At 39.6% G+C, this 26,816-nt stretch overlaps 1 protein-coding gene across 1 annotated transcript in view; it reads left to right on the forward strand.

Moving 5' to 3' along the window:
- The window catches only part of il16 (interleukin 16), a 51,302-nt gene that overhangs the window by 4,215 nt on the left and 20,271 nt on the right, over positions 1-26,816 (forward strand). The window contains exons 2-17 of the mRNA XM_079340301.1: positions 6,553-6,793; positions 7,087-7,354; positions 8,754-8,893; positions 11,628-11,745; positions 14,506-14,649; positions 15,406-15,511; positions 16,995-17,140; positions 17,464-17,574; positions 18,607-18,721; positions 21,298-21,371; positions 21,792-22,038; positions 23,156-23,273; positions 23,489-23,621; positions 25,634-25,721; positions 26,151-26,374; positions 26,491-26,628. Coding sequence (XP_079196427.1) covers positions 6,553-6,793; positions 7,087-7,354; positions 8,754-8,893; positions 11,628-11,745; positions 14,506-14,649; positions 15,406-15,511; positions 16,995-17,140; positions 17,464-17,574; positions 18,607-18,721; positions 21,298-21,371; positions 21,792-22,038; positions 23,156-23,273; positions 23,489-23,621; positions 25,634-25,721; positions 26,151-26,374; positions 26,491-26,628 — 2,411 coding nt within the window. The remainder of the gene's footprint in view (positions 1-6,552; positions 6,794-7,086; positions 7,355-8,753; positions 8,894-11,627; positions 11,746-14,505; positions 14,650-15,405; positions 15,512-16,994; positions 17,141-17,463; positions 17,575-18,606; positions 18,722-21,297; positions 21,372-21,791; positions 22,039-23,155; positions 23,274-23,488; positions 23,622-25,633; positions 25,722-26,150; positions 26,375-26,490; positions 26,629-26,816) is intronic.

The following is a 26,816-nucleotide window of genomic DNA, read 5'->3' on the forward strand; positions in this document are numbered from 1 at the left end:
TTAACAGTCAAGATGGAGGCCCTTATGCCGTTAAGACAGCCATTGGTTGGGTTGTGAATGGACCTATGAAAAAGGAACTGGAGGACACAGAGAACAAACCGCCTCAGTGTTCAGTGAACAGAATCTCAGTGTTGGAAATTGAGAAGTTACTTGTCCAACAGTACAATACTGATTTCCCAGAGCGCAACTACGATGATAAAGAAGAGTTGTCGCAAGAAGACAAACAGTTCATGCAGTCTACGCAGAAAACAGCGGTGTTAGAAAACGAACAAGGCAAAAAACATTGTTCTTTTTTGATGGGGAAATCAAGAGTTGTCCCACTCAAGAACTTTACAATACCTCGGCTTGAACTGACTGCTGCAGTTGTGGCTGTGAAGATGGACAAGATGTTACGTCAAGAACTTCAAGTTCCACTTCAACCATCTATTTTCTGGACAGACAGCACTACTGTACTCAGGTACATTGACAATGAAACAGCTCGATTCAAAACTTTTGTTTCGAACAGAGTCACTCTGATCCGTGAAGCCACTAAACCATCTCAGTGGAGTTACGTCGGAACAGCAGAAAATCCTGCAGATCAAGCAAGTAGGGGTCTGAAGGCCAAGAGTTTGAGACAAAAGGGAACATGGATTAATGGACCAAACTTCCTGTTGCAAAACGAACAGGAATGGCCCAAGCAACCAGTGCAAAGGAAGGAAAGCCTTCAAGATGACCCGGAGGTCAAGAACACAGTGACAGTCAATACCATCAATATTGAAGATGACATGGAACCAATGAAAAGGTTGATCAACCACTACTCGGACTGGCATAAACTAAAAAGATCAGTGGCCTGGATTTTAAAGCTGAAGGAAACCTTGCGCCAACTGAAAGATGAAAGAAAGGAGTTCTCGAGAACAGTCAATCAAACTGAAAAAGACCCTGAAAAGCAAAGATCAAAGTTAGCAAAGCACATGAAAAAATACAAAACAACAAAAGAAAAGAAACCACCTACCTTAGAGGATTTAGTCATTGCAGAATCCATAATAATCCAGTTCAGCCAAAGACAACACTACAGAGAAGAAATTAAAGCTCTGCAAAAAGGAAAACAAGTCAGTCGAAACAGTCACCTGTTCAAACTGGATCCGATTCTGCAAGATGACACATTGAAAGTTGGCGGAAGACTCAACAAATCGGCCATGCCAGAGAGCGCCAAGCATCCAGCAATACTCTCTAAGCATTGTAGAGTCGCCACATTGATCTTGAGAGACATACACCAAAGAACTGGTCACTGCGGACGCAGTTATGTCATGGCACGATTAAGAAGCAAGTATTGGATCCCACAAGCCAATTCTGCCATCCGAGCAATAATCAACAAATGTGTAATATGTCGCAGGATAAGTGGAAAAGTTGGAGAGCAAAAGATGGCGAACCTGCCTGAGGATCGCCTCTTGCCTGACAAACCTCCCTTTACAAACACCGGCGTTGATTATTTTGGGCCATTTGACGTTAAGCGGGGCCGGAGTACAGTCAAGAGATACGGCGTATTGTTCACCTGCCTTACCCTTAGAGCCGTGCACATCGAAGTTGCAGACAGCCTTGATACCGACTCCTGCATCAATGCAATTCGGCGTTTTGTGTCCAGAAGAGGTCAAGTTACCATCATGCGCTCTGACAACGGCACAAACTTTGTCGGTGCTGAAAGGGAGATGAGGGAAGCAATTCAGCTCTTTCATCATGACAAAATCGAAAGATTCTTGCAACCAAAGGGGATACAATGGATATTCAACAGCCCGGCAGCTTCCCACCAGGGCGGGATTTGGGAGAGGCAGATTCGGACTGTCCGAAAAATCCTCAATTCTCTGTTGAAAGAACAAGTTGTGAACGATGATTGTCTTCAGACAGTATTGTGTGAGGTTGAGAGCATCATCAATGGCAGGCCACTCACATGTATCTCAGATGAAGTGAATGACCTCGAGCCTCTGACACCGAATCATTTGCTGCTGTTGAAGTCACAACCAATCATGCCTCCAGGCATTTTCAGCAAAAACGATGCATACACAAGGAAACGCTGGAAACAAGTCCAGTATCTAGCTGACTTGTTTTGGAGCAGATGGACCCACGAGTACCTCCCACTCCTCCAGGAACGACAGAAGTGGTCAAGACTGCGAAGAAACTTCACGACCGGAGATGTTGTGTTGTTGATGGATAGTTCATCACCTCGTAACTCCTGGCTCATGGGGAGAGTGGTAGAGACCTTACCCGACTCCAGCGGAGCAGTTCGTAGAGTGAAGATAAAAACCAAGAGCAGTCTCTTGGAAAGACCTGTTAACAAACTGTGCTTGTTGGAAGAAGCAGTATCAGAAGAGAAGATTTGAAAAGGAAAAAATAAATAAAGGAGGAAGATTCATAAGGAATAACTTAATAAGTTGGACATTTCATAGACATTTGATTTAATTTGGCTCTTAAGGTTTTGTTTGTAATTGTTTAGTCCGCCTGCCTAACCAATTAGGGGCCGGGTAATGTAAGAGCCAATATGCCTATTGTTGATTTGATTATAAATATTTAGTTAAAAATGATTGAAATTTGATTTTCAGTACGTTCATGTTAATTCATAATGTTTAAAATGGTTTGTAAAGTCATAATTTAGTCAATATAAATAATTTTTTATGTTTCTAAATGTTTTTGATTATGACATCACTGCGTATTTAAATGTGACGCATGTAACGTAGGTAGATGGAGTCAAGTGTTGATGGAAGCAACACAGTTTTTTGACCGTGCTTTCGACCTTTGTTGTATTTTTATTTTACTTTGAAATTTTTACAGTAAACTTTTTAAAACGAAGAAAGGTTGTCGTTTTTTCGCTCGCGTTTCAAATACTGTGAGTTGACTCCAACAAGTGGTACAAAGGACAAAGAAAGAGACGGAGTGCCACTACAGTTTTCTCTAGTTTTTAAGAATAAATGTGTTTAAATAGTAGGTCTGAAGACAGAGCTAGAGCTGGAGAGGCAATTGGAAACCTCTACATCGCCTTAAAAAAAACCTTAAAATAAATACTGTAGAAATATGAGGTCCAATCGACAAATATGCAGTGGTAAGCTGCAAATCCAATTTTAAATTCAATTCAATTATCCATCCATCCATCCATTTTCTACCGCTTATCCGGGGCCGGGTCGCGGGGGCAGCAGTCTAAGCAGAGACACCCAGACTTCCCTCACCCCAGACACCTCCTCCAGCTCTTCCGGTGGGACCCTGAGGCGTTCCCAAGCCAGCCGAGAGACATAGTCTCTCCAGCGTGTCCTGGGTCTACCCCGAGGCCTCCTCCCGGAGGGACATGCCCGGAACACCTCCCTAGGGAGGCATCCAGGGGGCATCCGGACCAGATGCCCGAACCACCTCAACTGACTCCTCTCGATGTGGAGGAGTAACGGCTCTACTCCGAGCTCCTCCCTGGTGACCGAGCTCCTCACCCTATCCCTAAGGGTGCGCCCAGCCACCCTACGGAGGAAGCCCATTTCGGCCGCTTGTATCCGAGATCTCGTTCTTTCGGTCATGACCCAAAGCTCATGACCATAGGTGAGGGTAGGGACGAAGATCGACCGGTAAATCGAGAGCTTCGTCTTTCGGCTTAGCTCCTTCTTCACCACGACGGACCGATACAGCGACCGCATGACTGCAGACGCCGCACCGATCCGTCTGTCGATCTCACGCTCCATCTTCCCCCCACTCGTGAACATGTCCCCGAGATACTTAAACTCCTCCACCTGGGGCAAGGACTCCCCACCGACCCGAAGGGGGCAAACCACCTTTTTCCGGTCGAGAACCATGGCCTCAGATTTAGAGGTGCTGATCCTCATCCCAGCCGCCTCACACTCGGTAGCGAACCGCCCCAGTGCGCACTGAAGGTCCGGGTTCGATGGAGCCAACAAGACCACATCATCTGCAAAAAGCAGAGACGAGATCCTGTGGTCCCCGAACCGGACCCCCTCCGGCCCCTGACTGCGCCTAGAAATTCTGTCCATAAAAGTAATGAACAGAACCTCAATTCAATTCAATTAAAAAAAGTTTATTTGTCCCCGGGGGGCAATTCAGGGCACACAGAGCAGCAAATAACGACAGTGCAACTATACAAAAACATTTCACCAATCAACAAATAGAAGCGCTTCAGGTTTGTAGGGGTGCTAAGTGGAACTAACTGTGTTCACACTGCAGCCAAAAGTGACCTGAATCTGATTGTATTTTGCTCCCATGTGACTTGGACCTTTTTTTTTATGACAGTAAACGGTACACTCATGGAATTATATCTTTTCAAATCAGATTTGAACCGCTTTTTAAATGTGGATTCCCACAGGTGTCTGCTACAGTAGTGTTACGTGACATACACAACACTACTGTAGCAGACACGTGATGACGTTAAGACAGAGCCTATGCTGTATGTTACAGGGAAAGGTGTGGAATAAAGCAGCATGAAATCGGTCCAAGCAGCCATTGACAATTGGTGGTAGTATGATTATAAATAGGCATATGAACATCCAAACAAATGAATCAGATCAAGATGAAAGTCATATCTATTATCATCAGCATTAAGGTTTGCAGTGTGAATACAACCTCAGTGGACTCAGGCTTAATGTTCTAGTTCAGGGGGTCTCAAACTTATTTAGACCATGGCCCCATTTCAGATGAGAAATTTTTCCAAGGACCCCCTCATTAGTGTAAAGTTGATAAGCATATATTAATACAATGTATTCATGAACTATGGAGTACTTTGCCACGATAGAATGAGGCTACATTGATACTTTTCAAATAATTCATTTTTTAAACTTTGAAAAAATGTTTGCTCAAATATGTTCTTTATTTTGATATTTGATTTTTTTTCATCGTTGTGACTATGAAGTGATAGACGTGAAGATCATATCAGAGTTGATCTTTGGAACAAAACTGAAGTGCACAGGAGTACTGGACAAAAAAGCTGATTTTATTGGTGCAAGTCGCAGTTTGTGGTGCAAGTCACACATTTTTTTAAATGATTCAGCTGAACCCCAAGCTATATATGGTTCGCGGACCTTTGTGGGTCCTGGGAACCCACTTTGAGAACCACTGTTATAGTTGCTGTATTTTGAAGGTTACTCCCCCAAACCCTGCAGTCACCATAAGCCGCTTTCCAATATAAACTATAAATGTACTTTCTTGTCTCTCATTTTCTGTCCTGTTAATAAAAACAGTTCAACTTACGCTTCCTACAGGCTAAGAGCATTTGCCACAACTCATTGAGATGCCTTCATTTATATGTTTTGGTTAAATTCATTGTTGACCTAGATAAATTTGGTTTAACTAGTTCTAAAACATGCTTAAAAAATTCTATTACAGCCAATACATGTGGCTAAGAAACAGAAAATGGGTCAACTTGCAGAGTGGCTCATCTTGCCCAGGGTTTGTTTCTGGGTGCGATGAGGTAAAATCATTCGTAGCACTTGTAGTGTGTATGCAATAAATCTGCCACACTACAGCCCTAGAAGTAGTCAGTCCACGTATGTATTGTTTTTGTTTGCAGATCTTAAGCAATTAGATTTATTTTTTACAACAGATAAGCTACTTAAAAAGCTAGATAAAATAAGCAAGCTGCAAAATGTCATCAAACTACAAATATTGTGATAAATAAAGTCTACATTGCCAAACACACTGTAAATGTCATATAATATGTTGTCTGAATATATGTTACAGTTGTAAAATCAGCACCAAAACCAATGTAAAAACTTGCCATTTTGGTGCCAAATTGTTTCTAGGCCTTAGGACCTGACCCAGCAAGCAGACGGCAACAACTAGTGTTGATGAAGGCCGCCACCAACTGTGCAGACATCGATTTAACATGTTGAATCGATGACAGTGATTTTGTTGGGCTAGGGACAGTTTGTGGATAGCTCAAGTTAAAGATGCTTTATTGGCATGAACAACCAAAGGGCTCCATGCCATTGCTATTTTCAAGGAATTCTTAATATAGGGCGTGGATGACATCCTGATATTATCTACAATGTCAGGAGATCATGTGTGATAAGCTTATTAGGTGAGAAAGTAGAAAAATAATTATGCCTGACCAAAGGCATTATTGTTTTAAATTAAATAGCCTTTGCACATTGTTGTTCTAAGTGTCTATAGCGTGACATGTGCCAAGCCATCAACACTGGCATGTATAATGCATCTGTAGGTCATTCCCCAGTGCTCTCTGGTGTGTGAAGTGGTAAAGTGCATAGACCCATCATCATTAGCCCACTAACAGAAAGCAACAAAGCTAAAGCATTCCCTGTTATGTGCACTATAAATATAGTGCACATTGAAATGTTGATTGAGCTTCTACTACCTTATCAGTTGTTGTTTTTTATTCTGTGTTAGGTTCATTTCTAAATATTAATGACATTTTGTGAGAGGAAAAGTGAGAAGGCCCTTTTTAGTTAATTGCTGGGAAAGAAGAGAGCTTTTATCTCTTTCTGGCCTCCACAATCGCCTCAGCAGTTTCTCAGAACACTTACAAACACTGATGCAGTCAGACTCTCCTAACTGAATTTTCTAATTGCCCTCCAGAGCGTCCCTCTCCATTAGGCTTCGGGCAGACCAGGAGGAGTCTCTTGGTTCCTGTGCTGCAGCCACACATGCATATACACACACTGACTGCAATGCCTGAGAGATATTCCCACCAGAGAAGGATAGCTAACACAGCAGCTGCTAGAAGAATGGAGAGGAGAAACAGGGAGCGAAGGAAAAACAACAACAACTCAAATACATGCCAGAACCACCGCTCCAAGAAGCTGGCCTCGCTCTCCAGGTACCAGCACCGCTCAGGCTCAAAACTCGAGCTGTACAAGCAGTTAGGTTGCTTCTTCACTCGCAGATACATTTTGTAAGATTCTGCAATGTCATTTCATTGCAGATAAAGTGCTAAAATGTGATTTAATTTAAGTTTGTTAATAAATTTGATCGTTGTACTAATGTTGCTGGATATTTTTGACAAATTTAATATTTGACAGCAATATTACCTTTATTTCAGAACTTGAGTAAGTTATAGTTTTGCAGGATTGCTTTTTATGACTTGTAATGACTGAAATAAACTCTGTCCAGGTCCCTTGTCCTATGTCACTCCAAGACCAATGATGAATATCCAGAAGAGAGGCATTCTGGAGAAGTGTCAGACGAGAGCAAGACGGGGGGCTGGAGAGCAGACGTGACTGTTGGGGAGCCAACACTGTACAGAGCTAAAGGAAATCAACAGTGGGGCACAACTCAGCAATCAAGCTTGGAGAAAAAGGAAAGCACAGATATAGAGAACCAGTTGCACCACACATTCATTGAGAAAAAAAGGAGCCTGAGGATGTCCTTCAGCATCAAGGTAAAACACATCAAATATGAGAAACAGTGTTTATTTGGAAAATGTATAAAAAATAATGTTAAACATCATTGGTGCAATAGATCAAAATTGATTTGTGAACTGTTTGGATCACTCACACGGTGCGGACCACATTTGATTGATAGATCGATAAGAATCCCTCATCATGATAAAATAAATGTACTACTGCTACATACATATGCTTGCAGAGTCTCTGCAAGTCTCGGAGAAAATTAGAAACTGTTGAAGTAGTGAGTGTAAACATCAAGGTGATCCTCTATACAAATATAAAAGTATTTTTTTTAATAGTTTTGTTAGATTTTCACAAGCATTTACACACAGTTACCAAACACGATGAAATATCAACATTTCATAACCTGAGTATCAAAGGGTGATTTGTCAGTTCCCTGTTTTCAATGTGTAAGTTAATCAAACAAGTCAGCAACAACAATCAGAAACTTAGCTTTGAGAACTTTTTCCACACCCTGCCGTCGTCTGTAGCTGTTAATTAAGCTAAACAAACTCAATTAGAGAGGATTATGTTAGGTCCAAAAACAGAAACTGTGGTCCCAAAATACATATGCATATGTTTTGTATATGTTCAACATTTGAACAACACAAGCAGTGTTCATAATAACTCTAAAATGACCTTCCAACCATTTGTTGATCTTAAAGGGAATACAATATTGTTATTAGCAGCTTTCCTGTTTTTACTATTTGCTATATTTGTATGTTGACCCCCAAGGACCCTCAGCTATCATCTGTGTAAGATATAGTTTTTTATCAAACTTATTAATCAGACATTAGCAGAGGAGTGTAACAATAATCCAGTCTAGGAAACAACCATTCTAATAGATAAAAGTCATCAAAAGGGTAAGAAACAACCTAACAACCCTCTAATAAATACAAATCATCCTCATGATAATGACATTCAGGATCCAGGAAGGAGAAACCTCAGCACACATTTACATAACACAGACACGGTATCTGTTTCATGTCTTTTGTAATCTGGTCATATAAGAGCTGCTGCAACATACATGACTTTACCTCCAAACACTTTAGACCATTTGATGCTCCTCTGACATAATTTGCTATGTTTATTTTTGCTGCTACATCAGTGGCATGTAAATATATATGAATGGATTACTGATGAACACTGATAGACACTATACATTGCAGCTTTTGCCATCAGTTTGTAAATGGTTAGGTGTAACCAATGGTGTAAAAAGTGAGTAGTCAGAAAAGTGCTATACAAGCACCGTTGAAGATCATTGAAGACCATTGAGACCTTAGTGCCGTTTCTATTTTCTTCCTTTTTTGGCCTGATGCTCGATACATTGACATGGCTCAGTTTTTCTTTCTACTACGAGGGGTCTTATGGACTGTGTGTATGTCATTGTAGGAGAGTAGTATCTGGAGGATGTGTGTAGCGACAGACCCTGCTGAGGAGGCGTGTGGACTGCAAATGGCTGATAACAGCATTCAAACGGAGTATGAAGACGCAAACACAGGACCAGGAAGGGATGGAGCTAACCTTCACAGGTAAAAATGTGCATACATTAATAAACTCTTAGGGCCTGATTTACTAAGATGCCAATTAAAGAGTAGTAAATTGTAATCACTCCAAAAGATTGCGTGTTCAGATTGTGGATGATCTACTAAGAAAATGTGCATAGTAACAGGAGCAAACCTTGTGGAGGAAGTATATTTAAGTCAGGCTTTTGCCTGTTCTGCTGGTTTATGTCACGGAGAGCTGAAAGCAGGATGACTGCAAGTGCAAAATAGGTACGTTGTGGCAAGGCAAATGAACGGACAATATTTTTGAGGTATTGCAGATAAATCTAAATATAACAACTATAACATTTGGCTTATCAGAAAACCACAACATTAAAAAAGGGCCTCTTCCCTCAATTTTTAAAATGAATTGTTTTACATTGTGTCGGAGGTGCACGCTGTGTCCTCTGTGGCACGGGCGCTCAGGTGTGCCCCTCGAGTCATTGTTGCGCACCAGACAGCTGTTCAGCACTGTATGATCGGATATAAATGCCTTTGCATTCAAAATGTATAAAAATGTGTCTGAAATCTGAATCTGAATGGATCTTGAGCATCTTTTGGAGATCAACAAAAATGCAAAACAATGGGTGAAAAGTCACTAGCTGTTTGTCAAAGGTGCGATTAAAAAAACAGATAGGAGGACCCAATCATAAATTAACAATGAATTATTTAACTCTGAATAACTAAAGTGATCTAAAATAATAAAATTTGAAACACACAATTAATCTCTTCAAAAGTCTGTCAATATGGCAAGATATTTGCAAGCTGTAGCTTATAATGATGTCATAACTCAACTTCAACTGTTTCTTCCCCAGTCATCTATCACCGTCATAGGATAGCTGTAAGTTCCGATGTTGTGGTCAACTAATCCCTTTTTAATTTATGCTTGTTTTTCTGATGACACCATCAATATTGATTAAAAACGGAATGTTTAATTTTTAGATAGGCATGAACAGGCTGTAATTTATTTATTTGTACAGTCATGAAAATCCTATTAAGTAAGTAATAAGTAACAGATAAGATAAAAACTAACACATTTACAGTGTTACAGCAGCAAAGCAGGATAGCAGAAGAAAAAGCACACTGTGTAAAGGAATTTCAAAATAAAAATGTTCAAACTTGAAGAAGTTTTGGAAGAAGAAATAGACCTAGAATGTTTTGGAAAATGGTACATTGAGTTTCTATAGGGCTTTTCTAGTGCTTTTTACACTGCAGGCCATACACACCCATTCACACTCTTATGGAGTGACTAAAAATGCCCTTCACAGCTAATTGTTGCTCCATTTTGGCTCAGGTAATAGACTATATTCTCAGGATTGCCATGTCATGAGGTTGCACTTAGGGTGTGATGCCCAGATGTTATTGTGTTTGAAGGTGTGTGTTGCGATAACAACACACTCACAACAGCTTTTGCGTGAAGAAGCAACTTGTCCAAAGAAAGAACTAGCACTATATGATCAGGGTTATTTATTCAATTGCACAATAACAAGACTAAGTTGCTAATAAACACTGTATAAGGTACATCTTATACTTTACTGTTAATGAGTGGAGCAACCATATAGTATTTTGAGCTTGGGTAACTGAAGTTCCTCCAATTTCCAACTTCAGGGGGCATTACCGACGAGGCTGACTGTTATCTCGAAATTTAAAACTTAATTTACAAGATGAAATGGAATTAACATTACTGTAACTTTAGGAAAGGGTTTAAATAATGTTAACATAGCACACTTTTGCAACTGTTTTAATTTAAAAGATTCCTGATTGAAATTACATAGACAATTAATTCTGAAAATCCATAGACTCGATGCTTAATATTTTTTGTTAAGCATCGAGCATGTTATTTTCACATGAATCTATAATCCATGCAGCGTTTAAACATCTGTTTCTTTTCAAAGTTTGAAAAAGTAATTTTATAATTCATTAGCTGACTTTAGCGGTGTTAACGTTTATGCCACAGTGAATTGCATGCATGTTTCTTCACCAACAATAACTGATAGTATTGTCCAGAAACAAGTACTGTATATCAGTAGTAACTCAGTTAGTAAATCTAGTCCCCATTGATAGAAAGAAACTATTAACTGAAATTATTAAGTAATTTTCAGTAACGTGCCCGACACTGGCTGTTACACATTCAAAATCATCGTCATATTATCCCTCCCTTTGCGTCTAATCCATCAGTCAAAGAGGAGCAAAAGAGAGAAAGGATTGAGAAAGGAGTGCGTACCGCCAGGTAGGTGCATGAGTTTGTGTGTGTTAGTGCAACTGAGAGCACTAGCTGATGTCATAACCTTGCTAAAGGGCCATAACAAATACAATAAAGTACCACAGTTTAACTTGCAAATAACAATAACAATGATTTATTAGTGTACCGCCAACAATGGCCGCAGCACAAACAAACAGGCAACAATTGTCAAGGTGTGTGGAGGAGAGAGAGAGCAAAATCCACCCTGGAGTCGGGTTTTTATGCCATGAGAGCAAATGGCCCAGCTGCTCGAGATTAGACCCGTCAAACTCTGACAGAGGGGAGACAGAAACAGTTAATAATGTGTACATTTTGTACACTACGTCCGTGGCCGTCACACTGATGTGCTCGGATATCTAGCTTGTATTTATTTTTTATATAATTTTGACATTGATTGTTTTTTTCCCCATACACACACATGTTTCAGCAAAAACGTAATAAGGCTTCCAGTTGTCTCTATGTTGTTGTTTTTTTCTACAGGGACTGCAGCTTCCTGAGCCCAGACAAGCTGGCTCCCTTCAATGGACAGTTTCTAAATGGCAGTGCTTTGATGGTCAGTGAGAGGCTGAAAAGCATTCACATTAAAGCCAACTGTGAGGTAATGGCAGATCACACATTAAGTCAACTTACATTAGATTTTTTTCCTAGGGGGTTTTTGCTGTGAAAATTCACTATGGTGCTATCCAAAAATACTTGTTTGTTTACCTGCATGCCTATACCATTTAATAGAGTACAATAATTTAAATTAATCATTACAAAAATACTTGTTCTTCAGTAGATTCTTCTTTATACACGTACTTTATGCTTTTGACCTGGTGATGCAAAAAGATGTGAACTATATGTATACATTTTACATTCAGTTTTATTTTATTTATTTTCTTTATTGGAAGATTCAAGGTCAATTTGAAAGACATACAGCGACACATACAAGCAAGACACAGGTTAAAAATTGGTATAAGCCAATGCTTCCACATAGATGACTGGTATTGTACAGTACTGACACAAGGATTTGTCAGCAGCATAATCATAGAATTTTGAGAATCATTCAGGCGACAGCTAAATTTGTACATCGGATTAGGTACAAGAACAATTACTTCTTGTCTTTTTACAATTGCATTTTGGCATTTACATTAGCCCAGACAATTTTTTGTCTACGAGAACCCGACACACTTCAAGGGGTTAAAAAACTTGTGTATAAAAAAGTACTCAAGAGTTTAGGGGCAGTCAGAAATGTTGTCTTGTTGTTGGCTGAGCAGAAAGCACACAACAAACTGCGTGAGAGATGAAAGAGCAAAACTTTTGTCTTTTTTCAAATACAGATTTTAAGTATTTGAAGTTATATAAAGTTATACATAAATATGTATAAATGCAAATCAACAAATTGTATAGCATTACATATGAGGAAAGCTCTACATGCTTACACAATGTCATTGTCCTCTGTCCACATTAACCATTTCCGCGTGGGCATTACATTTTTGTCATGCCTCAGTCCAGTCTTCCCACACAAAATAGAAAAATACTCGTTTCTATTTTCTGTGCCCAGGACAGTAGTTTGATTCATGGTTTTGTTGTATCTTTTTATTAATCAATGAATAGTACTGGAGGAAATTTAATTAATTTATTGATAGAAAACATAGAAAATACTAATCATACAAAATGTGTTTTACTTTTGACTAGAGGAAGGGAATAGAAAACAACTTTTGGGAGTGGGTGTCATGTCGGAGCAGACGTGTTGGTGCTGAATGCAGCATGCTGTGTTTTTATTTCTCCTCAGCAGTCATTGAGGAAACGCATGATTGGTGTTTTTCTGACTATTTTAGTTTGTTAGTGTCTTTGGTACTTGTCCAGCTGTGCACCTCATCATCCTGCCAAGTATATATGAGTCACTTTTCAAAGCTGTGGAAACCTGTTAAATGAAATGGAGAAAAGGAGTTGCAGTAAATACAGCAATGTCTAACGTGAAGCCTGGGCTCAGAAGAGTAAACTGTTTTAAACTATTTCTCTGTTGATTTTTTTTTTTTAATAATGACAACCTTCAGTATGGTAGCTAAAAAAGGCAATCGTCTCACAACAGTTGCCGTGGCGGCAATCCCCAAACTCGGACTCAACTCCCGGAGATGGGAGTTGAAGACCGGACAAACAGAGGGTTCTGGCAGATGTTCCCAACAGACCCTAACAACACGTTTTGGCCTGCCAAGTCTGACCGGCTTCCTCCCCTGCCAGCGCTTCCAACTCACCACCAGGTGGTGATCAGTTGACAGCTCAGCCCCTTTTTTCACCCGAGTGTCTGAGACACACGGCTGGAGGGCAAACCTGGGGAGTAAACCTGTGCTTGAACATGTTGTTCATTGTGGACAAACTGTGACTAGCACAGAAGTCTAGTCAATATCATAACACCGCTCTGGTTCAGATCAGGGAGGCCGTTCATCCCTATCAACCCCCTCCAAGTCTTACTGTCGTTGCCCACGTGAGTGTTGAAGTCCCCCAGTAGGAGCACTATACAGCACCCCTCCCAAGGACTCCAAGAAGGCCGTGAACTCAGCACTGCTGTTTGGTCAGTAGGGCGAGACAATAGTGACCTGTCCGCTACCCGAAGGAGTCGGGATGCGACCCTCTCATTCACCAGGGTAAACTCTAACACATGACGGCTGAGCTGTGGAGCTATAAGCAAGCCCACACCAGCCCGCCGCCTCTCAACGCCGGCAACTCCAGAGAAGTGAAGAGTCCAGCCCCTCTCAAGGAGCTGGGTTCCATAGCCCAAGCAGTTGTGGAGGTGAGCCCGACTATATCTAGCTGGTACGTTTCGATCTCCCACACAAGCTCAGGCTCCGTTCCAACAGCCAGAAGCTGTGTCCGGGGATCGGTTTCCCGAGGCCCCAGCCGTCGACTGCTGTTACTGACGTTACTCCCTCTCTGCAATAGTCTTGGTTATGTTATCTGTATTGATATGTGTTTGTTGCATGATATACTGAAGGCTTGCATTTATTCTTACCTTTGTCTTTGAACTTGTACACACTCGTTAAGAATGTATTGTTGGAGCTGTAGGGGTGGGTTGAGCGGGAGGGAGTGTTGGGCTTGTCTGATACACATCTGTTATATCATTATACATTGCCCTATCATTCAGCCCTAGGGTCGTTATGTGAGGAAAAAAACCCCAATGAAGATATTTTTGAAAAAAAGAACCGGTGACAGAAAGTCATTCATCAGAATAATACATTTGGTGCAATTTTTTACAACACAAAATCCTGGAGTGGGAAAGATAATTTGGGTTCAGCTTTAGAGATACTTACCACAATTGGTGTGTCTCCTGAGGCCATGGTTATAATGCTTCTCTTTGTTGTTGTGTTGTAAACTCTAGGACATGTCCAGATGTGAAGACACTCTGTATCTAAATGGTATGACTTCAAGCTCCCAGCATCCAACTCTCACTTCCCAATCTGTACCTCTTTCATTGTCTGGATACACAACCGAGGACCTTGTGGCTAACAACAACCATCTTAAGGTAAAATAATCTATATTGGCACAATATTGTTTAACCCAACTGTCGAGGAAACTATCAACACTTGACTCCACACTATAAGACTCATTAGACTCGGGTGGCTTACATTGATGAAAGTTCATATATTAGATGACTAGGCCTACTCCAGGAGACATGATTCGACATCACACGTGGGGTTCAGTGTGCTACTCCAACAACTGCTGGACACTTGGAAAGGCTTTGCATGTATTCGAAAGGATATAATCATTATCAGGGTCGTGTCACATTGACCCACCTCAACTAATTTGTCACGTCCAGCAGCTTGGAGTGAACAACACCAAGTTTGCCCAAACATCCTTGCAAATATCAGGAAGACCTGTTGAGACTCTGTAAGCTGTCCTTGGTTTCTAGACAAAGCAGAACTGTTTCAGCTGTGACTGACATTAGGACCAATGATTAAAAGGTCCCATATTATTCTTTTCTGAAAATAAAAATTATACATGTACATGTTATACATGAAAACAGACTTTTTTCAAATATAGCGGTTGTGAACGTACTTAATAGGCACATAAAATAGATGAACCCCTAAAAGGGTATAATATTTCCCATATTAACATTACTCATTTAATTAAGTAATTACCGAAATTACACCACACCCACTGTTTCAGACAGAATCATGTCATCAATAAAAAAATCCATATTTATTTCTGTACTGTTAAGGGAAGGAAATGTGTTTTTCTGTGTAAATGTGAGTCCATTCGTGTTTATTTGTTTTTGTAGTTACCAATTCCAGAGGTGAATGAGGATAGATGCTGGGAAACTGAGGAGACTGAGCTTTTCCCACCAGAAGAGATGGCTAGTGGTGGGACTCCTTCCAAACCAACCAGTGTGTACCACCACAATTTTTATTAAATTCTTCAAACTTTCCTGGCTGCGATTCCATGCAGCATTTTATCTTGTAATTAAACTATTCACATGTGATCGAACACATTCTGGTGTTTATATGGGCCAGCACATTTAACTGAATATGGTTTGTGACATGAACAAAAATTATGAAAACATCATGCATTCATGTTCATGGACATACGGCTTACAAATAATGTTTTGTCCCATGTTGATGAGCACCATGGAGCTAGAGATCTGTTACTGTTTTATTTTAGATGAAATAGTACAAGGGCCTAGGTTTTTAACAATTTAGACCAAAAGGCACTGAAGAAAGCAACAATTTTACATATATAACTTTATTTTCATTTATTGGTAAAAAGGCTATACTGTCTCTATAGCACATTTTCATTATCAGTTTGGGTCATGTTTCTGGTTAAGGTACTTCATTGAACATTTGTTTAATATTTGAGCTTTAAAAAATATAGTCAGGTTCTAAGTTCGAAAACAATTGTGATTTTGGCTAAATTAATATTCAGTTTCCCCTTGAATAAGCAAACTGATAAGAAAAGAGTGAACCATTAACTGCACTGCATTTGAGTACTGTAGAAAAGGTAAGATGTGGAGGCTGATCTGTTCAAAAGGGCAGTAAAAGCTTTTAGAGTAGTGCAGTTATAATGGCAGACAATGGGGGGGGGGGGGGTGCTGGAGAAATTGTCTTTAATACGTTTATTGTCTGTCGGGAGGTGTGAAGCCAGGGATTTATATCCTTATACAAACAGGACGCCAGAAATGTGGTTCTAATTGAGTAAAGAGACGGCTACATCCTCTGAAATACCAAAAAAACTTTTAAAACTGAACTACGATCTCTCTCTAGACCAAATCAATGATATGCCTAAACTTTACAATACTGGGATATTTTAACCAAAAAAGAGGGGCAAAGTCAAGTTAGATTAGAGCCACCACAGGTAATGACAGAGTACAGATGTACAGTATGTATGGAGTGTAGAATGACATAACTATCAAAAACACAAAAGAAGCTTCCCCACTAGAGCTAACAAACGCACAAACCGGCACACAGCTCTCTTGGCTTGATTCACTCGTTCATCTGCTAACTGTCTAATATAAAGCATGTAGTGTAAATGATAAAAGCTGTTCATTCCTTTTATAAATCAGTCCATGAAAGGCTCTTCTTGACACGCGTGTTCAGATAGAAAACATTTATTTATTATAGTAGAAACTGTCTGATGCATAAAACGAACATTTAACTTGCGGAACATTATAATACAAGTTGTACTGTGTCCATTTTGCTTTTCCCTATTTTTGCAATTCAAAATAGAACTGCAAATTAATTACTGTATATACAGTTTTGTGGTTTTTACTGCCCCCAAGCTCTACATGCAGACTTACGCTATTTTCTCTGTAGATACATTTTCTCTGTTGATTTGAACCTGATTCTTATTTTTTGATAAAATGTGTATAACCAGGTGTCCATCCTTACTGGATTGGGGATCTGGACAGTATCATCATGAAGGCCCCGGGGCTGTATACCAGTCACCATCGTGTGAACACTGGTATTTATGGAAACAGGAAGTCCCTGTCCCAGCAGCTGGATTTTACTCACCCTACACAGGTGATTTATTATCTGATTATTATAAACAGAATTAATAAGAGATAACATCTGGCCATTACAAATGTTCACTGGGAGGAATTAAATGTATTATAAAACTAAAGTATGATACACTTATTCTAGTGTGACATAACTACACAAAACAAGCTTGAGATGTGTAATTCTCTAGAGTTGTTTAAATGTAACTTACATTTTCTGACAGTTATTAAGATAAAGATGGTATGAAAATCCCTTCAGACCTGGGGTCAGATATAGAATGATGCAAAACATGTGACTTTTCTGTTTCTTGTTTCTGTCTTTGTATATTATATGCTGCTCATATACAGCCCTCACAGCGACCCTCCCGCTCCCTCAGCTCTGCCCAACTGGTACACTCTTGCAGCAATGTGCAAGCCTTCATCATCTGTAACATTGTTCTGATGAAGGGCCATGGCAAGGTAGGAATATAACATCTCTAAAAGTAGAGATTTATTACTAAACTGTCTTCAATATTAAATATAAATATTTACAGTATGTTTTGGGGATTCTTCCACTACAGGGTGTATTTAGTTTAGCAAACTATTAGAAGTCAAAAAGAAAATCAATTTGTTTCTATAATTTGTAAATATTTAACTGAAATCAGAAAAAACTCAATCATTTTGAGGTTATTAGCAATGTGTTTGTAAACAAATACATGTCAATCTTTCCTCTTCTGAGGCGAGCCGTGATGTAAAAAAAGTGGGAGCGGTGGATGAAACGGTAATCTGCTTTGAAATGCCATAATGAGGATGTTTGCCTTAAAGGGATACTTCACCCATTTACATGAAGCTTTGTATCATTAGAAACATGGTAGCAGTGTTGAATGGTCGTGAATCCAACCCTCATTTTGCCCTGAGACGAGAAAAATATGTTTTTTTGACGCTTTTTGCATCATATTGCATCACATGAAGAAAACTTCCAGGCAAAGAAAGACATATTTTTCTCGTCTCAGGGCAAAACGAGGGTTGGATTCACAACCATTCAACACTACTACCATGTTTCTATTGATACACAGCTTCATGTAAATGGGTGAAGTATCCCTTTAAAATCAGTTTATCAATCTATCATTATTTGTATACTATTATTATTATTTGTATTATTATATCTCGAGACGCTTTACAAAAGAACAGATGGGATATTATGCAGGATATGATTTCTCCTTTGTATTTCTCAGGTTCCTGTTTCCATAGTATACTTCCTTGCCAATGAGGTTGGAGTAGGCGTCTTATTAACAAAAGAGCAGATAAGAACATACGGCGCTGGGTATTAGAAAACGTCATGCAGCTATTTAATTATGAGCACATAGATCATACCGGTTGCATTTTCTTAAAGTGTGAAAGCACTCTTAGTCTCTGATGATTTCAATTGGGTTTATGGTTGTTATTGTATTTTTATTAACATGTAAGTGTGTAGTAATTGTATTAATATCATGTTTCTATTGCTGTGTCTAGGGTCTAGGTTTTAGTATAGTGGGAGGAAGTGACAGCATTTATGGACAGATGGGAATCTATGTCAAGACCATTTTTCCTGAAGGCGCAGCAGCTGCTGATGGAAGACTGCAGGAAGGTGAGTGACAGTAATGATACAAAGTTAAGGAAGGTGTTAATGTGATTGGTTTGTGTTTTGTATAAAAGGATGGAGGCTATTGACAAGGTCAAAATGCTCCAGCTGCAGTAACACTTGTAGTAAATCAACTTTATTCACAATTTAGACCGATACGTTTTGGCTTGTGGCCTTCAGCAGGTTTATCAAGAAACAGATTTACAAACATCATTTCAAAAGGGTAGGTAGAAAAATTGAAAGAAAGGCAAAACACATTTAAAAAGGTAGGGACAACTAATTGAATGCCTTCACATACAGTTCCAGCCACCAGGATAGTAGCCAGTCAGCTGTCAGCTGGTTTCTATTTACTTCCCAGGAAAAAAGAGAGCCCCCCTCTTTGCATACATTACACTGTAAAGACGCCTATGTATCTAATTGCAGAGTGTCACCAGTAGATGGTGCTTACTTCACAACAACACATTAGCCTACTATTGGGCTGAATTTAGGTAACTAGGACTCAGATTAGTGAATCCTGAATTACATCAGCTGCTGCACAAAGTAGGCTAATGTAGGTACAAGATGAGCTAAGAATGAAAAATCAACAACCTTCTATGATGGGATGCTGTGATAATCACACTTTAATATTGGGTAAATATACCGCTAGCTGAACAGTTGGGAATATATAGTTATTGTTAAATTGATCTCAAACCAAGAACATGTATAAAATCTAGTCACATGCACTTTGAAAGGCAGAAAACACAGCGCACAGAGGAGCGCTGGGATGGAGGGAGAATGATTTGATTAAACTCTCCATGTCCAAATACAGAGATAAAATACACATTTAGGATTTTATGAGGGTGTTGATACAGTGGACTTTTTGTCACAGAAAAAGAGAGACAGAGGCACACTGTAGACTGACGCATACAGTTTTATGCACAGCTGTTTTCAGATGCAGTAATCACTTTAGCTTCCATAATCACTGCTCCTCCTGCTGGTTAGATCAATGGTTGCAACTTGTTTTCACAAGTGACACATGGGGGGTTACAAGTCCGGCTATGTCATCAACGGGGGGGGGGGGGGGGGGATCTCGGCGACTGCACGGCCTTATGTAGGTACGTGCACGGACCGTAGCAGGGAAAGGTGGCAATTTTTTTAGCGTCATCTGTATTTGTATGTCAGCCAATAGGGTACATGCAATGCGGGCTGGTTAGGTTTGTTGGACAGGTAAAATGGAGGCGAAGGGGCATGTCTAGAAGCAAGGCTGACGCCACACCAGGTAGCGATCAACGGTTAAAAGCCTGCACTTAAGTCATTTAGAATGCTTCAAACAAAGAGAGTAAGAAGAGTGTAAAACATTGAGTAGGTTTTTGTCACAGAACAGCTGGAAAAAGTGAAATGAAAAATTCTTACAAGATATTTTTTTAAAATTCTCTGTATAACAAACGTAAAATACGGATGCAGTCAGATTACAGTCAGTCAACAGTTCAATACGTACCTTGATTTGTTTGGTCAAGGTACGCATGTACTGTACGTAGGGAGCAATTTGGGGTTAAGTGTCATCAGACACATCGGACACGTTGCTCACATGAGCTGGGTATTGAACCTTTGACCATCTGGCCAAGAGACGACGAGTCTACTAACTGAGCTCACATCTCCAACCACCTAAAAAGGCTGCAAATCCATTGTGTCCAATCCATTACTTTGTGCGTCTCTTAACAAGTGAGGTATGTCTGAGCAAAGCCACTCGTGAGGGACTGTTGTTTTTGGATGACTGTGTTACCTTTTTGGTCACCCTGCTTCCAGACAATGATGTTACTGTATGATGGTGCAGCAGATGTGAAGTCATACCTGGACAGTTTAACAGTTGGTCTGGTTGTGCAGATTAGAGGTTTGTAAAATGGTGTTACTACCAGTGAAATGTGGCCTGAGAGGCCGAGGTGTGGCCAGAATTGTACAGCAAGGGTAGTCTAAATCTGCAGAGCAGTATTTCCCAGTAATGTCCATAGCAGTACACCAGTCATTGTTCACATGAACGCATTCTCTTACATCTTTGATATTACTGCGGGGAGCTTTACTATCCGCTCGGTGAATGGAGAAGTATACTAGCCTGCTCGATAGCCGCGTCTGAAATGGTGTTGCCCAGCCCGCTCTCCGTGATCATCAAATACCTTATCTACCCGTTACCTCTGAATCTGAATCTGAGTTACATTTGTTTTGGTAACACTTTGATTTAAGGTCCCAATATTCACCATTAAGTTGCTTTTTAGAATGCTATTGAAAATCTTACTGGGTGCTTATTAAGTGCTTATTAGTACTCTGCATGACCATAATCTATAGCTAATAGGCCACTAAGCGTTTTCCCTCAATACTCTTATTGACACAAGTTAGGAAGTTGTTGAACATGAATTATGATCTTAATATTTTATGATAACTTTTGCTTTATCAGAGTCATACTAAGAAACTTTTTTAGACTTATTGTTCAACTACAATTTGTTGCCCAACACAAGCAGATGTTGATTCATCAGATTTCTCCAAGTTTGCCACAGAGTAAAATATTCAAATTTTAAAGCTTCAGGCCTCTGATTTCTGTGTTTGCATAGGAGATGAGATCCTGGAGCTGAATGGAGAGTCACTACATGGACTATCTCACGATGAAGCCCTGCACAAGTTCAAAGTAGGGCAACTTCATTTTGATCCTCACAACAGCATTTTTTTTGCTGTTTGATGACAACATAGAACTAAGATTTCTTTTACTCATACTGATTATACTATATTGGAAAATATATTCCAATCAGATTTTTTTTCAAATGCATGATGAGACCCCAAAACAAACATTCATTTTAAAGCCTAATATAATCTACAAAAGGGTCCCACACTTCGTACCTTTTCTGGCAGACGTGGGATTTATATAGGATAATAAAAGACAAAGACAACCGATTTGTCTCATGGGTTAGACAAGATGCACAACAAAGGATTATACATATTCAAACCAAAATAAAGTTTGACAAACAACAAAACAAGGAACCATCAGTCTGTTATACATTTAGCCCTGAATTAACATATGCATTTATTTATTTCAAATGTTTTTGTACAGCAAATCAAAAAGGGTTTGCTGACTCTGGTGGTGAGGACGAGCCTGCGTGTCGGGGCCCTGTGTGGTCAGGCACAGGTAGCTCGTCTATGCAGGTCGCACTCCCTCAGCTCAACCACAGGCACAGCAAGGATCAGTGCTGACATGGGAGACTACAACCACCTGAACAATGCCTGCACTAACATACAGGGCGAGGGTTTGCTCAACAAACCCAGGGATCGTATCATGATGGAGATAGTCCTGCAGAAAGGTCAGTGTCAGATAGGGTAGATGATAGAGGGAGATTGGTTTTAGAGTTTCATCTGATTTGCCTCCAAATTGTTGTCTCAATCACCCTTTTCTTTCAATTCAAACTAACTTTAAGTTTATAATGCCAATCACACAGGCACCTTAAACACCACACATTTATCCGTCTTTACAAAGACCATCATGGATAGGTTTTTGAACAAATCTATTGTGTCACATAATTAGCAGCCCTCAGTGGTTGAGTCAGTTGTCTTTCAATCAGAATAATTTGTCACATGAGAAGGTGTCCTTTGGCGAGACACTGAGCCCCAAATTGCTCTTGATAAGCATAGCCAGCGGCATGTGATGCGTATGTATGGTATAAGATAATACTGATGGGTACTACAGTACATTGCATCTTCCACAATCAGTATATCAATGTGTTTGTCAATGTACGAATGTGTAAAAGCCATAGCCATTTGAGTGCCTGAAGTAGTATTAGTAGTAGTAGTATTCCATTCACTCGCTGCCTACGAAGCAGCAATCTGAGTTAAGTGTCTTGTCCACGGATACATCAGACATTTTAATGCAGGAGCTGGGGATCAAACCCTTAGACCTTCCTGTTGAGAGACAAAGACTGCCAACTGAGCCATAGTCTTCATTCCTCCTTTTATTAAAAAAAAAAAAGAAACAAAAATATAACATTGACAAATATAAAATTAAACTTTTTAGATTATGTTGTTATTTTAGGATTGAAAAATAGCTCTGTATATCTATTTTTTTCTCCTCAGGTTTCGGGTTAGGGTTAAAAAAAAAAAAACTATGAGAAAGTGATACATTTTATAATGTCCGTTTTCATTTGTTTGTTGTTGTTTTTTTGGTGGGGAAAAAAATCATACGTACCTTGACCAGCACAGACAATTTTTTTGCAAAAATGTGAGGTGTTCTCAATCACACATAACTGTTTGTCTGAATCCTATACGACAGGGTTGTTCCCAGACTATTATGTGTGTGTTTTACCAAATATCCACCTGGATGGTTGTGTAAATGCTAAATCTGATTTCTGAATTCAAACAGTCACCTCATGAAATATATCTATAAAATTTTCATAATTAAAGTTTATATGTATTTGTAATTCCCAGAGGACGGAGTTGGTCTTGGTATTGGATTGTGCTGTGTTCCATCTGGTGACGGATGCCCTCAGATATACATCCATAATGTCTCTCCTGGATCTGTAGCTCATATGGACGGTAGACTCCAGTAAGAGATATTACTACAGGGGTTATACAATTTATACAGTTATAAAACTTTAAAACATTTAAAAATTATGTAAAATCCATGCAAATGGATAGAAAATAGTCATAATGGAGTCTAAGATGGAGTAATGTTAGGACAGTGTGGATTATGAAGCAGAGTACATGCAGTATGTTATTACTTGTTTTTATACACGGCTTAATTTTTACTCCATTATTTAGGTGTGGAGATGAGATCATGGAGATCAACACCACTGTGGTTCACAACATGGCACTGAATGACGTCTACACAGTTCTGAGCCGGTGCACACCAGGTCCAGTCCACATCGTCATCAGTCGGCATCCCAATCCCAAAGTATGCATTACATTAGTGTCTCCTCCTGGGTTTAACTGTGGTACACTGTGCTGCTAGAATGCACTTCCTCTAGCTTTCAACTTGACTTCCAAGCCTTTCCTTTCAGCAGAACTCTATCAAGTGTAATCTTGTTTGCACGTGATATAAACATGCTGAGTCTGATTAAGAAGGGCAACATGATTCCGGTCTAGATGCATAATCACCGAAACCTTACATTGCATTACTGATTCAATAAATGTAGGGATTCTTTACAGCATTGCTACAAAATGGGATTTGTCCTGTTATCCATTAAAGAGTCAATTAAACTATGTTTACCAAAGCTTGGGTAGAAATGAGAACTCATAAAAACCCAACAAGTTTCAGATAGACTTCAGAGAAACATGACTGCTGTCTGCATATCATATAAGTGTACTTGGGCAAGATACTTAATCTAAAATAGTTTCCCAGTTAGTGGTATAAGTTAGGCAGCAAGTGAACCTTTAGTTCTTAAGTGAAAGCAGGGAAAATGGGCGAGGGTAAGCTTGTGAGTTTCTTTACTAAGGGCCAAACTGAGATGGTCAGACGACTAGGTCAGAGCATCAAAACTGCAGCTCCTGTGGGGGATGTTCCCTGTCTGCAGTGGTCAGTACCTACCAAAAGTGATCCAAAGCGGGGGGGAAATAGCGAATCTGCAACTGGGTATGGGCATCCAAGGCTTATTGGGTGGGGTAGGGAGCAAAGGCGGGCGTGTGTGATTTGATAAAAAAAAAAAAAAAACAGCTATTTGAGCTCAAATTACTAAAAAAGTTAATGCTGTTTTGATATACCGTAAATTCCGTACTATTGAGCGCACCTGGATATAAGCCGCACCGGCTAAAAATAAGTAAATAAATGTATTTGTACATATATAAGCCGCACTTGATTATAAGCCGCAGGTGTCCACGCTATAACAAGAGGTATTTACACAGACGTAGGCTACCGGTAACATCCGCAAATACTGTAGCGTCCGTACGGACGTTAAAGGAGCGTTCAAATATTAATAACTTTTAATAACCCGATCACTGTCGGCCGTGACCACGCCGTTTACAGCAGAGAGCAACACATAACTTGCCGTAACAATCCAACTCTCTCCCCCAGCGTTCTCTCATACAGCCACTCAACACCATAGACTGTAAACACGTTCGCGCTGGTGCATTCACTGACTCTCCACATAATCGGAATTATGAACACATTATCAACTACTGACTTTACAACATGAACTGTTACAATACGAAGCCTAGCCGACGGTGTCTGTAACACGGCTGATGAAAAAGATGACCATAATATATTTCACAAGAAAAAGTCCATCCATTCACTGCCTCAGAATGACTTCATTACTCACTTCCTCAGTCTCTGTTGTCGCTGTCAGTGTCATCTTAACGTGCAGCAGCTCTGTTAGCTTCTTTGACAGCCAGGTCGATCGCCTTTAACTTGAAAGCTACATCATATGCATTTCTCCGTGTGTTTTCCATCATGAGGGTGCGTGCATGAAGCGCAAAATGACTGATATTAAGATCCGACGTGACGAAGTCAAATGTTTTTGCGGCAGAAGCTCATTGTCCCCCATAAAAAATCCATGCATTAGCCGCACCGGAGTAGAAGCCGCAGTGCTCGAAGTGTGAGAAAAAAGTAGCGGCTTATAGTCCGGAATTTACGGTAATGTGTCAGATATATATATATATATATATATATATATATATATATATATATATATATATATATATATATATATACATATATATATATATATATATACATATATATATACACACACATATATATATATATATATATATATATACATATATATATATATATATACACACACACATATATATATATATATACATATATATATATATATATACATATATATATACACACACATATATATATATATATATATATACATATATATCATTTATTAAGCAATATCTCTAATAATCATCACGTCTTCTGTTTTCCTGACTTTTTCTGCACTCTTTGTGTCACAGGTATCTGAGCTGCAACTGAATGTTGCTATTACTCACGCAGTGGAAAACAGCAAACTGAGAAAGGATCGGAGTCAATGGAGTATTGATGGTGAAATATTCATTTGTTTATAATTGCCACAGTCACATACACAGTCCTGTTCAGGCCAAGGTCATGGCTTGTTAGTTTTTTCATAAACAAATTGTAAATTATTTTACATCCCTTTGTTCAACTTTACTTTTTTCAAATACTAAATCTACTATTCATACACAACGATCTATTCCTTTAGTTTGGTCAAATGTGTGTGTTTGTGTGTGCGCTCACACACCCGACAAAATTGTTCCTGTACCCCCACATTTGCATTTCATATTTTCCCAATATAAACAACTTTGATTTCACATAGTGAATTTTTGGTCTTTTAAAACCCTCTCTTCACCTTATCATCTGCCCAGGCGGCGGGTTGTACAGTGTCCCCTTTTTCAAAGAAACTAATAACAGAAACTAAATTACATTTATAGAAGATTTCTTCTTCTGTCCTAGGGATGCGTAGACTGGAGGTCTGCTCTCACTGCCTGCAGAGATGTGAGCATTATCTAAAGAGGAGTTTCAGTCAGCTTAGGATTCAATCAGAACAGAAAACCATGACCCGCTCCTGCAGCGACAGCACCAACAGTTATCAGCGTAACTGCTGCCTTACCACCCATAAGCCCCATCACACCCACCATAACCCATCAGACTGGGTCCACAGCCTGGACACACCCAAGGTAATCAAATACACGTATAATGCAGGTTGTATAGAGAGGGCAAAATACAAAGTTTGATGAAGTCCTGCTGTCGAAGTCTCATGTATCTTGTCATTTTTTTAAACATATCTGTCTAGTGTACAGCAAGAACGTGGTCTGACAACAGACTGTCAGTGCCTGTGTATCCTGATGAAGACTATAATGTCCCATACATCCCTTCTTCAACCAGCCTATCAAGTCAGCAGGCTCTGGACCTGGCCCTCAAGGGGAACAAGGTCCTCATTTAACATCCTGATTTCGACCCCTCAATTGTTTTCTGCCATTCTTTATTTTATCATTCCTCTGTTGTCATACTGTTTCTGTTGCCGGCACATAGTGATGCATTATAGGAGAATGATGTTGTAGAGAAGAAAACCATAATAACCATTTAGAAGATGAAACCAAAAATATACTAACTGTTACC

The sequence above is a fragment of the Symphodus melops genome (genome assembly GCF_947650265.1).
Source record: "Symphodus melops genome assembly, chromosome: 3".
NCBI lineage: Eukaryota > Metazoa > Chordata > Actinopteri > Labriformes > Labridae > Symphodus > Symphodus melops.